Source organism: Centropristis striata, chromosome 6 (assembly GCF_030273125.1).
Source record: "Centropristis striata isolate RG_2023a ecotype Rhode Island chromosome 6, C.striata_1.0, whole genome shotgun sequence".
In the NCBI taxonomy this organism is placed as follows: domain Eukaryota; kingdom Metazoa; phylum Chordata; class Actinopteri; order Perciformes; family Serranidae; genus Centropristis; species Centropristis striata.
In genome coordinates, this window is record NC_081522.1 from 23241845 (window position 1) to 23257257 (window position 15413).

Genomic DNA, 15413 nt, shown 5'->3' on the forward strand with positions numbered 1-15413 from the left:
GCTTTATATATATATATATATATATATATATATATATATATATATATATATATATATATATATACACTACCGGTCAAAAGTTTTAGAACACCCCAATTTTTCCAGTTTTTTATTAAAAATTCAAGCAGTTCAAGTCAAACGAACAGCTTGAAAGGGTACAAAGGTAAGTGGTGAACTGCCAGAGGTAAATAAAAAAAGGTAAGCTTAACCAAAACTGGAAAATAATGTACATTTCAGAATTATACAAGTAGGCCTTTTTCAGGGAACAAGAAATGGATTAACAACTTAACTCTATGGTGTCTTGGGCTATTTTGTCCATTTTTGAATTCTTTTCATGTCTTTGTAAGTCATTTTGTCTTTATGTGTCTTCTTTGGTCATTTTGTGTCTTTTTTTAAGTCATTTTGTGTCTTTTGGTGTCTTTTTTTGTCATTTTGTGTCTTTTTTTAGTCCTTTAGTCCAACATAAAATGTGATTTTGAATCTTTTTTTTACTTTCAAAAACACTATCATGCTCAATAAAGAATTTTAAATGTTGCAAATGTGCATTAATTTTAGAGTACACTGAGACATTAAACTGCATCATTTTCAATTAAATTCTGGAAAAGTTGGTGTGTTCTAAAACTTTTGACCAGTAGTGTATATATATATAGATATATATATAGAGATCAGGCTACGTCACAGACGGTGACACCATGACATCTGACCAATCACTATGATAATAATATAATAATAATATTTAGAGAAAAAAGTTGCAAGTTTACTCGATTAAAGTGGCAAATCTACAAGAAAAAAAGTTGCAGATTTAAGAGATTTAAAGTGGCAAATCTGCGCGAAGAAACTTGCAGATTTACGAGAAAAAGTGGAAAAAAAGCAACTTTTTTCTCCCAGATTCACCACTTTAAATCTCATAAATCTGCATATTTTTTTCCTCGTAGATTTGTCACTTTAATCTCGTAAACTTTTTTCTCAAAATAGTACCCCCCTCCCTCGGGTCTGTAGTGTTTTTTTTACACATTCTGGCAGTATGTAATATCCTCCAATATTCTCTAGGGTGAAATTTGGAATTTGCAAGTATTTCAATGAGTGCCCTATTAAGGGTTAACAGTGATTTAGGAATTATTTTATTAGCTTTGAAGAATCCATCTTATTTGTATTGGTGGCCTGAAGGAAATATGTTGAGTTAGGTCCAAAAAATGTTGTCTGACGAAGGTTTTATTATTATTTTTTTTAAATGCATGAAAAAGCCTGTCTCCAATAATAATCTTTTTTGTTCTTGTTTAGGAATGGAATGATTTTGAATTTGTGGAACAGGACATCATATGGTGCAAGACACTGAAATGACAAAAAATAAATAAAATACTGCGGAAAGGTACACTTTTTTAAAATTTAGCATGTAAGCCATTACTGCACACATTACCTGCCTTTTGGCCAACCACACAGCTGTAAATGGAACACTTGTATTGTTGTAAAATTTTGTATGTGTTGTATGATTCTCAGAATATCTTTTTAATTAAAAATGACAATAATTTTTACCAAATTGTGCTTGGTGCAGTACTTGTAAAGTTAACAAGAGCATTTGTAATGAAAAAGTTTCACAGGGCAAACATGCCACAACTAGAAAGGCATTCCAAGGCCATGGCCTACATTTCAATTATAACAAAAAGAGAAAAATAATTTGTGTATCTGCCTCGTGATGCTGTTAAACAAACCAACAAACAAAAAACTAAACTAAAAAAATCTAACCTCCTTGGCGGAGGCAATATTCCAATGAATTAGTTAGAGAGCACTTCCTCAACCAGGAGACCTTGGAACAAGCTAGCTATTGGGAAGCATGCACCCTGTTGATGCGACCTGTGTCCTTGAGGAAAGGAAATATATCTATGAGCTCTAGAAGACCCTGACCTCTGACCTCCCTGGAGGGGTGAACAAACACATTTTTCCCAACAATGTCAGTAGACGGTACATTCCAGCAACAAGGGGATTAAAGAGAAGATTCACCATTCAGAAGAACTTGAGAGAAAAAAAAGGGATTTTGATTTCTCACCAGTGGATGTGTGAACTCAGGGGCATGGTCGTTCTTGTCTGTGATGGTGATGGTAGCCGTGGCCGTTCCTGTGAGGCCCACCTCACTTCCTGCCATGTCCTTGGCCACAATCTCCAACTCGTACGTTGTTGTGGGCAGTGTCTGGAGAAAAAACACACAGTGATTCAGAATTAAAACCATTAAATAATGCACAGTATAAGTTGAATGCATGGAAGGAAGACTTGCAATTAGAAGTTTGGGATGAGGATTGGGAAGCAGCCTGTGCTAATTGATTGATTGATTGATTGATTGTCTTTATTTCGAACATGCAATCAATAAAAAAACAAGTTTAGATATTAATAGATGAATAAATAAAAAACAAAACAAAAAAGCAAAAATAATTGAAAAAAACAGACACTTTCTACATGCTCGAAAGGGGGTAGGAGGAAGTAAAAAAAACGTATCTAGTCCTACCCCTTAACAGATCAATTTGGCTTGGATAGTTAGTATTATGTTATTAACATGTCAGTATGATAAAAATCTATATTAATGCATATATATATGAAATAATGAACAATTGTATGTATATAGATATATATATCTATATACATATATATGAATAATCAATATAGTCACATACAAATATTATAAACAATTATATATATATATACACTATAAACAATTTATATTACATTATAAATACCTATACATGTATATTGTAAATTGCTATATATATATATAAATATTATAAACATAAATACAATTACCATGTATATTACAAAACTACATATGTACATATGTCCATGTTACAGAGGCTTTTCTAAATTTCTGTACTTTGTAAAGATGATGTCTTTATATTTGTTTTTAAACTGTCTTATGTTTTGGCTTTTCTGTACTTCCACACTTAACTTATTCCACAATTTTAAAACATTAAATAAAGATATATACAAAAAATACAAATATATACATATATATGAAGAAAAAGAAACCTAGCAAGGAGAAAATGGAAGATGGGGGAAAGTTCTAAGCACAGAGAGGCGGCGCAAGTACAATTAAAGAATGAAAGACAAAATCAAGGTCACACAGCACATACACTCATTCATGCACACACACACACTAGTGTACAGCAATAATCTTCAGATAATCTATCTGAGAGGCGAATCATTAAAAATCATTAGCCATTATTAGCCATGTGAGTGATTAAATTAATCCACCCAAAGCAAAAGCTAACACTTATCGCCATGTTTTACATTGCTGTAAGAACCTTTGACAAAGCTTGAGAGCTCTTGTAATAGTCCACTAGGGGCTCGGATCTACCATCAAATTGTCTGGATAACAGCCAATAACCATAACGGTGTAAATATGCACCCTCACGCTCACGTTTCCGTGTTAAAAGCTCCAGTAAACAGTTAGGACATCTCTGGGGAAAGGTCAGGATCCATATTCTGAGAAGAATTCATGTAAGAACAGATAACGTGGGGAAAGAGAGAGAAAAATGCTCTCGAAAGCTACGCAGTATGGGATCAAAGTATAAGCATAGTACGCACCGTTAACGCTCATCCAATTTAAAGATTCCCGAAGGGCTTACAGCTGATTTTTACACACATCTCCCACAATGCTTTGGGGCATCGGAGGTCAAGAGTTCTGCCTGAAGACAAACTCTTTTCCTCTAAATAATCTGTGAGATCATAGTTAACATTCAGGGACTTGGAAATGTTGTGGCCTTTGCCAAGCTTTTACAATCTTCACACCTAATTTAATACTTATGTTCATTTTTTTCATTCATTTCATTTTCATTTTATTAATTCTTATTTCGAACAAAAAATAAACAACATAAACTAAAACAGCGTAGGCTAGATGCATATACATATTCATACACATACTCACATAGACACCATTAAACAGATGTACATAAACATATAAACATTTACACACACAGTATATAAAGCCCTATACATATACATCTGCCCCGTTTAAGTAATAAGATAGAAATAAGAACCAGTTAACTTAATATTCAATATGCATTTCCTTATATCATTTTGGTTCGAAAAAAAAAAAGAGTAGGCTGAAGTATAAAATACTTATCTAGGCCTCTCCCCTGATAGTCAGCACTTCAAAATAAGAAATTGTCTCTCTATATAGCCACTTTTTTTTAATTATCTGTCAGCAGGTTCAATAAACACTCAATTTAAAAAAAAAAAAATTCTGGCAATTATTTAATGGTTCAGGCATTGTAGGGTTAATGTCAAATAAATATGTATCATTACTATTATTATTGTCATTATTTATTTACTTATTTTCTTATAAGTCAGCCATAGTATATCAAACAACTTAGATCTGAGAAAATCTGAGATTTGGTATACAAACGGGACACATTTTTAAAGAAGATATAATATGTTGAAGGTGAAAGAATGAGGATTATTAAAACCCAAACTGAAGCCATGAAGCCATTCACAGTAACAACACAAATTAAGTCTGATGATTCTACATTCCTGCAGGAGCCAGCCAGGGAGACGGATCTGTCGTTGATTACAAAGTAGCTCTCTGGAAGCGCAAACCTCTAAATTAGATATGTAATTCATTTACTGGCCTGCCAGCATCTGTAATCTATATAACAATTGGAGAAATATTGCTCCTACGTACAGTGAGAGGAAGGCATTCATAATGATCATAGCAGGGATAATCATTTGTTGCCATAATTCATGCCTAATAGAAATGTTGACTCTGGTGTATAAATAACAGGAGGTAGGGGCTGGTAAAGCCAACATTTATTTATCCGCTGCAGTGTTTTCTCCCCTACTGGGGGTGTTAACTGTCACATGCTTAATAAACTTCATCCATCTGTCTCACTGAAAATGCTGTTGGAGCTCTCTCCTGCATTGTAGATTCACCTCCAGTACATGTGTACTGTTCTCATCGACCTCTACGACAAAACACAGAGGATTAGCTGTGCGCAGACATGGTGGAATACACACATGTGCATACAAAGAAAAAAATATGGCTGCCATTTGAATAAAAAGCAACAACTAAATCTATGCACTAAATCAATGATGTCACGGAACTCTTTGCCTCCTCACATCTCTAGCACGCAAAACAAATTGTCATTCAAAAAATTACTTAAGACACACTTGATGCCGCCCACCAAATGAATGATTACTAATATGTTGCAATTTATTTTGTTTTCTTATTTTATTTCTTTTTCTCTGCTATATCTGTAGACGGATGATTCTTCCTTTTAAATGTTCTCTAATGAAATGACAAATTATAAGTGTATACAGCTGATATTGACACTATAGACATCTGAATTAATGATTTTTACAGTATAACATTTGTCGGGTAAATATGAATGTAGAATTTTTTTTAACAGTATTGCATGTATGTATTAATTGAGTTTGTTATTGTTTTTCTTGTATGTACTGTTTTTGTTTATGTTGTTTGTATGTCATGTTCTATGTCTTTTTAGGGACCCCAGGAAGACTAGCAGTCGCCAAGGCATCAGCTAATGGGGATCCATTCAATAAACAAATAAACAAATATGCACTAAATCTACGCACGACACTTTGCTATGTTATTAATATTATTACTATTATTATTATTATTATTATATATACTGTTGCTGCCATTACTATTATCACTATATACTGTAATATACTACTATTATTATTATACCTGCCTTACCGGCCTTATTTATTATTATTATTATCATTATTATTATTATTACTATTATTATTATATATTATGTCATATTATTTTACTTATAATTACTTTATTTATATTTCTCATTTTCATTTTATTTTTATATTGTTTATTATCTATTATTACATATTATATTATATACTGCACTATTATTATTATTATATACCGTCTAGTCACTATAGCATTGTTTCCATCATATCACTAGTTTAATTATTACCATCATCTTGCCAACCATCCTACCAACTGATGTTCTTCTTTTTTAACTTCTTAAGTGTCCTTGTTCTATTCTGTGTTTTTTTTTCTATTGTTGTTTTTATTTATGCTACCTCAGTATTTTATTCTATTGTATTTTATTGTACTTGAATACCGGACTGCTGTGACAACTCTAGATCGATCGACCGATCTATCTATCTATCTATCTATCTATCTATCTATCTATCTATCTATCTATCTATCTATCTATCTATCTATCTATCTATCTATCTATCTATCTATCTATCTATCTATCTATCTATCTATCTATCTATCTATCTATCTATCTATCTATCTATCTATCTATCTATCTATCTATCTATCTATCTATCTATCAAACCAGGGGAAAAAAGCATCCAAAAATCGTTTTTATATCCAGTCGTTTTTGCTCTTTAGATTTCCTTGCTGTGTTTGTCAGACAGGCTTTTCATTAGGCCCTTGTTTAGCACAGTAACTAAAATGCCTATAGGAGGGCATTTATGGGCCGGCTGATGGCCACTAAGGTAATGCTCCAGCTGAGCCTTTTTTACAGTGTACTTACATTAGACAACAGTTTAAGCTCCTTGTAAAAGTGTTTTGTTAGATAGTGAAATATTTAAATTTCAGGCCATTTTCACAGCATTTCACGGCTGGATGTAAGCAGTAGCAAAACAGGAGCAATAAAATAGTACTAGTGCTGTATTATTTGTCATCTCATGTTTATTTTTATGCTTTCATTCATGCCAGCTCATGCTTGGTAATGATAAAAGCTAGTTTATAGCTGGAATATTCATTCCCTTCAATTGTAATTTTTTTGTTTTTGTTTACTACTGTCTTACTACCCTCAGCCCACCAGAGTCTTCACATCCTTTTCTCTGCCTCATTATATTCCTGATCTTTATATTCTCGGACAGTCAACCTGATTATTGTTGATGATATTGTTTACTGACAAACAACTGTGACCCAACATCCCCTCGCGTTGTACACAAATCCTCTGCTTTGCTCAGTGTCAAACTGAGCAGCAGTGGCAGTTGTTAGTGTGTGTGTGTGTGTGTGTGTGTGTGTGTGTGTGATCTTGTACTTCCTACATCGTGAGGACCAGAACATGTTTTTAACCAACGGAGTGAGGACATTTTTGCAAAGTGAGGACATTTCGGCCGATCCTCACTTCCTTAAAGTTTTTTTCTTTTTTTTTAGATTTCAGACTTTGTTTTAAGGGTTAAAGGTTACATGATAATGGAAATTAACTGAAACTGTGTTGTGTGGTTACAAAACTAACTAAAATGTCCTTCGTTTGCATCTTTGTCAACTTTTTCCATACATAATGAAGATGGATAAGACAAAGGGAATAAAGGCAATATTTACTGTGACCTCTTTTAATCTCCCACCCAACAAATACCCCATTAGAAAAAACTAAAACTAACACTAACACTAATAAAAACTTAGCTAAAACTAAAGCATTTTTTAAAAACATACTAAACTAAAACTAGCAAACTCACTCTAGAAACTCATTAAAACTAACTGAATTTGAAAACAAAAATTCACAACAAAATTAAAACTAAAACTGATGAAAAATCCAAAACTATAATAACCTTGCAAGGGAATTCACTGTTACAATGAGGGTCCTCACAAAGATAGAAGTACAAGAATGTGTGTGTGTGTGTGTGTGTGTTCTACTTTTGCTTCATCATAGATAGTGCTCTATCATTTTCATCTGAGACAGGCAGGGGAAGATCAAACGATCAATGGGTAGACACCTTGAGGCTCCTTTTAATTATCACATCACCTAGAACTTAGACTCAGTGATAAACTATTCACGGAAATGACTCATTGAGGTTGGGAGCAACATAATGCAAGGAAGGCTGCAGGTCAAAATCATATACTGATCAAATTATCACTTTAAACCCAGAATACTCAAGAACTGGACCATTTATACAGACCGTATAAAAGAGGAAGACATAGTTTAGTCTTTAGTCACTGGTTTGCAGGCTACGGATTTCAAGCCTTGTGTTTGACATCTTGGCTGTACAACCAAATGTTGAACAACATATTTTTAGGTGACCCTAATGTTACAATCAACGGTCACGCTTTATATTAAGGTCCTTCCAATAACCATTAATTAACAAGTAATAAGGCCCTTGTAAGTCCTTACAAAATGCTTATTAACATTATTGTGTGTGTATAAGCTTATATAAGTGTTAATAATGGCATTACAAAAACCCATGACCCACCCATTATGTCTTTGCCATGCCTTTATTAATCTTATTTTGTTTGCTTATTGATATTAAAATATACTTTATTGCTCATCTATTATAAGTTAACTATAAGTTAACTATGCTTTTTGCAACTACCGGATCTAAAGCGAGAACAATGGCTTATTACTTGTTAATTAATGGTTATTAAGGACCTTATTATAAAGCGTTACCAAAACATCTAGTTTTAAGCCTGTTTTCCACCAAAATAAGCACCCCAATTAACTAGCTAGCTTGGTTAGCATTTGCTAGCAACTTAGCATTTGCTGTGCTAACATTAAATGGCCTTCCCAGCTCCAGCCTCTCAAGCAAACATGGTGTCTTCTGGCTCCAAAAAAACAAGATGGTGACTGCCAAAATGGCAAATTCTAGACCTAAAACTACACAATGTTTGACTTGTGCTTTTTATTATTTAATGTCTTTTTATCCTGCTGTATCTTATTTTATCCTATTTATATTTTTATTTCTATTTCCCTGTTTTAATTGACTGTTTTTACTGTTTTCAATTGTGTCTTGCTGTTTTTAATGTGTATGTAAAGCACTTTGAATTACCTTGTGTTGAATTGTGCTGTACAAATAAACTTGCCTTGCCTTGCCTAAAAATGTTGACATCATGACATCATGGTGGCTCTGTCCCAATGTTTTATACAGACTATACACAGTGGTGGAATGTAACTAAGTACATTTACTCAAGTACTGTACTTAAGTACAATTTTGAGGTGTTTGCACTTTTCTTGAGTGTTTTCATTTTATGTAACTTTATACTTCTACTCCACTACATTTTGAGGCAAATATTGTACTTTTTACTCCGCTACATTTAGCTGCCAGCTTTAGTTACTAGTTACTTTTTTGGGTCAAGATTTAACATGGAAAACATGATACATTTAAAGTGATTAGACATTTGTTTTTAAATTATACCTCATAACACTATATTAAGTAGTTAAAATTAGACCTGTCTTTACTAAATTACAATGCTCTTTACATAAATGCATCAATACAAATAATCTAATAATATATTTGGAATATATTAAACAATCTGAGTGGGTCCATTCTGCATTACAAGTACTTTTATTTTTGATACTTTAAGTACTTTTTGATGCTGGTACTGTTGTACTTTTACATGAGTAAGTTTTGAATGCAGGACTTTTACTTGTAGTGAAGTAATTTCACAATGTTGTATTGGTACTTTTACTTAAGTAAGGGATCTGAATACTTTTTCCACCACTGACTATACATATAACTCTTTTGCAATTTGAATGCTCTTAACTGTCTGTTGTTATTTACTGTTGAGTTTATATGCAGAAGGAACTGACCAGCCCAGAGGCTATAGTGCAGCCTCCCGCTGTAAACTCCATCCGTTGAAGCAGCTGCTCCAGGGGAGATTGTGGAGAGAGCGAGACAATAAACAGGTGTTTCTATCAATAGTTTGTCACACATAGTGGGTGACAGGGGCGTCCCTCACAACCAGCTCCTGCTCCATCAAACATTGTGAAGGCAGATGGTGCTCCGTGGACCTGTGAGTTTATTAAACACATGCACACATGAATACACACATGCATGCCGACTCTAAAACACACACACACACACACACCTGCGCACAGAAGAACACTTTTGCCCTCCAGCTGGAGAAGAGAAGAGCTCTGGAATACCTGCAGTCTCAGTGGTGTCTAAACACATTGAGCGTGGCCTCCTCTGGCGACTGACAACGTCTTAATGAGTATTTCCTGAGTCTCAACTCAATTATAAACTCCCTGGCAGTACCTGGCCAAGAAAAGATGTTCAAATTCACTAGAGACTCAGAGTTAAAGCAACAGGGAATTTTCCCTCCAGGTGTCAGAAAACTTCTACTGGCATAGTGTTGATTGAGATACTCCTCTCAGGCAGCCCCTTCATTTTTCAGCTCCTTGTTAATTAGTTTTGAAAAACTCTTGTTAGCAGCAAAAATACAATCGTTCCTCTCTCTGTATCTTTTCTTTTCGTTCTATACTTACATGGTTTTCATTTAACTGGGCTCCCAGTAACCCCTTTTAAAACCAGCAGAGTATTTAAGCAGGGATCAGTTATATCACTTCATAATCAACCATATTGACATTATCACATTTTGATACTTCTTTATGAAATGTTGCATTTAAATTAATGATTTGGAGCAAAAATATAATGGAAATTAAATACAATTAGGTGTTGAAGTGCCTGTTGTTTCAGTAACATTGGAAATCAGTGAAATCCAGCATCTCATTTATTACTTTGTATGTGTTTATGATGTTTGACCGACTGGTTTATTTTAAATATCATTATAGAAAAAAAGGTTAAGGTTGAGTTTGAAATTCCATAAAAGTATACTATTTCATAAGCAAAACCAGTATGTAAGATTTTTGCCCAAAACCTTACTATGAAACCCTTAATAGGTTAGATCTATTTCCAGTATGTAAACACTGGACTCTGACATAAACATCCAACAATGTGCTAAGACAACAATCATTGCAAACAATGGAGACACAATAGCCTAACCACTTAGCTTTGTTGCCTCAATCTAGACACATAATGTGTTACCTTAACCAGGGGTCAGCAACCTTTACTAACCAACCAAAAAAAGAGAAAGAAATGTTGAATGGAGCCACAAACCTTATTTTCAAGCCCTAAAATAACAAATTGAAACCAAACTTTATATAAGTCAAAAAATATAATAAGTCAACTATGGCCCCGTTTACACGAGGACGCTTGCAGGTAAAAACGTCAAAATATTTTATCGGAAGTGCCTTTCGTTTAGACGGTGACGGCGTTTTGAGGCTTAAAGACGCAAAAATCTGAAACCACCCTCCAAAGTGGAAAAGTTAAATACGCTCCGCCGTAGCGTGTCGTCTACACTGACAAGACACAAAACTCTGATCTGATCTGCTCACGTCACGTATGTGTTTACGTCACATAAATGCTCCAGTACAGGAAATAAAGAAACGTGGGATTATTTCCATGTGTCAGACCTTCAAGCTGCTCTGGCAGCTCTAATAAACTTACAGGAGTCTTTCCACCAAATGTAGAGGATATGTACAGATAGTATTAGTGAACAGAGAAGGATCTGGAATTACCTCCATCACATTCTGGATGCCCCAAAAAAGAAACAAAATGACCAAAAAAAGACACAAAATGACCAAAAAAAGGAAACAAAATGATAAAAAAAGACACAAATTGACCACAAAATGATCAAAAAAAGACACATAATGACTAAAAAAAACACACAAAATGACCAAAAAAAGACATTAAATGACCAAAAAGACTAAGCCAGACTGGGAGATCTAGTGATGGTGGAGAACTTTGTGGAAGGAGTAGCTGATGAAAATGTGTGGCGTGAAAACTTCTTCATGCCCAAAGATGCTCTTATGGCTTTAAGTCATGCCGCCTGGCTGCATACAATCCAATTCCACACACTTTTGCATCACCGTATGCAGCAGATTTCCTCCCGAAAACGCTCGTCTAAACGAGGAATAAAAAGTGAAGACGCGACGCCACTTTTGCGTCTTCTGTTCAGACCGTCATCATGTAAACGTAGCCTAAGTCTAAAAATAGATTTCTCACAAACTTTTTTCAGAAAGCCCTGAAGGCTAACTTCTCCAGCGTGCAACTAATCACAGCACCACTTGAAGAAGAGCACTGCTTTCTTTACAATGAACATTATAATTTTCTTTGTAAAACATAAGTGGGAGAAAAACCAGGAAGCCACAAGTGATTTCACTGAGCGATTGTGTTTGTGAAAGCTGACGTGAAGCTGAACAAAGAGCTAATGAAGTCAAGCGTACCAAATGATATGACAGGCCTTGTTTAAGAGACATCTGATCGGAGAATGACATTTCAGACCATCACATTCTGCCTTGAAAGGATTTCATCAAAGCCCCTCGAGTAAAGGCTGATCCCATGCACAAAGCAAGGAGAAAGGAGAGGATGAGAGTAGGAGAGAGAGAGAGGAATGGAGAGGGATAAGTGAGGAAAGGAAGAGGACAGAATGAGAGAAAAAGAGAGCAGCCTGACATCTGAGACACCACATTAACTCTCTGAATAGGTGTGATATTATAATCAAATTGGCAGTGGGTTCTTTGTTCTCCTCTGGCCCTTCAGTAGTGCTCGCTCTCAGCATCAAACTACCGGCTATTCTTCAGGCCTCTTTCCAAATGCTTGGAGAAACGATGACAGACTTAAAAAGGCTTTGAAAAAAAGTGACAGTATTTCTACCAGAGCAACATTATTCCTTTCACCTTTATACCATCATCTGCTTCATCCTTTTTAACTTCTCTGCCTTTTTCTCTTCAAGTAGAAAGCTATATATATATATATATATATATATCATTGGCACTTAAAATGGTTGGCTCCTTCTACTTCTTCTTTGATCAAATTCTACTTTCTGCTTTTCATAGGCTTTTGTTCTAGGATTACATATAAAATATGAGTTTTTAGAATGCAAGGTCCACTTTACCTTCATGAATCTCTCGAGATTGTTTCTCCCGGTGTTTTCATCCATCATTGTCAAAGCCCATTCATAGTCATTTCTGTGATGTGTGAGAGCTGTTACGCTAATATTTATGAAGCTTTTAGACTGAAAGCTGTAACTGTTCTGTTCCCTGTCAGCATTCACAACTTTGCAAGATTCACGGGCCATGTTCCAGCAGAATAAAATATTGTGTGTGTGAAAAATAAGTGTATCTAAAGCTAAGGTAGAAGGGTTTAGAGGTGTCATTCAATGGGTTTGTTCCAATTTGCAGTCTTCTTAGTAAAAAATTCTCTCTTTGCGCTAACATCCCTCACTGAAACTCAACAAGGATGCACTCTCAGAGAAAACAGACATTTGATTTAACTAAGGCAGACTTCTTAACCCTTTATCAGGCGAAGAACCATAGTTGGTAACTTCAGATAATATTTTGAGAAAAAAGTTGCAAATGTACTACATTAAAGTGGCAAATCTAGAAGAAAAAACATTGCAGATTTAAGAGATTTAAAGTGGGAAAAAAGAAACTTTTTTCTCCCAGATTCACCACTTTAAATCTCATAAATCTACGCATTTTTTCTCATAGATTTGTCACTTTAACCTTGTAAACTTTTTTCTCAAAATATTATTTTCGTATGTTTTTTTTTTTACACATTCTGGCTGTATGTAATATCCTCCAATATTCTCTGGGGTTGAAATTTGGAATTTGCAAGTATTTCAATGAGTGCCTTGTTAAGGGTTAAAGTGGTGAATCTGGGAGAAAAAAGTTGCTTTTTCCCACTTTTTTCTCATCAATCTGCGACTTTTTTCGCGCAGATTTGCCACTTTAAATCTCTTAAATCTGCAACTTTTTTTCTAGTAAATTTGCAACTTTTTTCTCGAAATATTACCTGAAGTTACCAAATATAGTTCTTTGCCTTAGAGAAGTGCTTTTGTTGTCTTAACCTAAAGAAACTGTGACCGTTTCACAACATTAATGATATTAATATGAGGATATATTCATTTATATTAATTATATTCATTTTGTGGTTCTTATTGAGGGAAGGAAATAACAACATTGGGGGCCATATGGTTTTGAGGACTTGTTGGTCTGTCCACAAGTATTGCTTTAAAAAAAAACATGATTAATATCGCTCATGAAATGGATATGATAAATCAAACAGCTGTACTGATTCATTTTTATTTACCTCTTTGCTCTTAAATACATCTTCTTCCAGATGTTGAGAACTTTAAGTGAGTGGGTGTTGTTGTTGGACAGTAGACAGCTCATTAGGTAAAGGCATGCTGTCTGCAGCTGGATGTGTTGCTGTGCTTAATGGAGTGTCAGAAATGCCAGCAAGATGCAGATCACAGAACAACTGAAGTGGAACTGGTTTCTAGTAACAAACTTCAGGCTGGGATCACAAGCCTGCTTTTTCTTTCAAACAGGTGTGTGTGAATGTGTGTGTTGGTGGAGGCTGACAGGAGCTTGAGTAATGTTAAAATAATTGATTATTTTCTATTTTGGTAAATCATTTGATTGCTTGATTTCTGCTTCTCTGTTCTCTGTCTCTGTGAGTGACGCAGGTCACTATCAAAGGTCAAACCTTGGGTGTAATATCTCTCTCTATGCATTTATATTAAATCAGGCAATATGATTTTGATACAATGATTATGTTTGTGTGTTAATGTTTGTTTAGAAACTGTGATTACTTTGATTACATATATTTCATTGTCTGTTTCATATTTTTTAGACTTTTAGAATCCATGTGAGACAGTGAAAATTGTTATTAGTTTTTCTTTTCTTTTAAAATGAATAACAGAATTATAATAATTTATTGTAAATATTGCTTTCCTTATCTTGTTATCTTTTTTTCTGATGGTTGCTTTGGCAATATATACATTGTTACGTCATGCCAATAAAGCCAATTGAATAAAGCCAATTGAATTGAAAATCCTTTGGCTCTGTAAGACATGATATCTCTGTAAGACATAACAAGGCAGGAGGTTTTTGTTGAATGTTCTGGAGAAGAAGCCAGGTCAGGATGGCCTTGTCCGGGGCAGCAAGATCATATGCCCAGGTGGCATGATGTGCCGTTTTGTATTGATTAAGGCCCCGTTCACACGAGGACGCTCGCGGGTGAAAACGACAAAATATTTTATCGGAAGTGCCTTCCGTTTAGACGGTGACGCCTATTTGGGGGCTTAAAGACGCAAAAATCTGAAACCACCCTCCAAAGTGGAAAAGTTAAATCCGCTCCTCCGTAGCGTGTCGTCTACACTGACAAGACACAAAACTCTGATCTGATCTGCTCACGTCACGTATGTGTTTACGTCACATACATGCTCCAGTACAGGAAAATAAACAAACGTGGGATTATTTCCATGGTGGGACCTTCAAGCTGCTCTGGCAGCTCTAATAAACTTACAGGAGTCTTTCCACCAAATGTACAGGATATGTACAGATAGTATTAGTGAACAGAGAAGGATCTGGAATTACCTCCATCACATTCTGGATGCAGCAATTCGTCGGAGGCGAGCCAGACGGCTGTGAACGAGACCTGGGAGATCTAGTGATGGTGGAGAACTTTGTGGAAGGAGTAGCTGATGAAAATGTGTGGCGTGAAAACTTCTGCATGCCCAAAGATGCTCTTATCGCTTTAAGTGATGCCGCCTGGCTGCATACAATCCAATTTCACACACTTTTGCGTCACCGTATGCAGCAGATTTCCTCCTGAAAACGCTCGTCTAAACGAGGAAT

General features: G+C 35.0%; 1 protein-coding gene across 1 annotated transcript in view; it reads right to left on the bottom strand.

The window, feature by feature from the left end:
- The window catches only part of cdh13 (cadherin 13, H-cadherin (heart)), a 509931-nt gene that overhangs the window by 116491 nt on the left and 378027 nt on the right, over positions 1–15413 (bottom strand). Inside the window, exon 9 of the mRNA XM_059334282.1 lies at positions 2045–2185. Within this exon, the coding sequence (XP_059190265.1) occupies positions 2045–2185 (141 nt within the window). The remainder of the gene's footprint in view (positions 1–2044; positions 2186–15413) is intronic.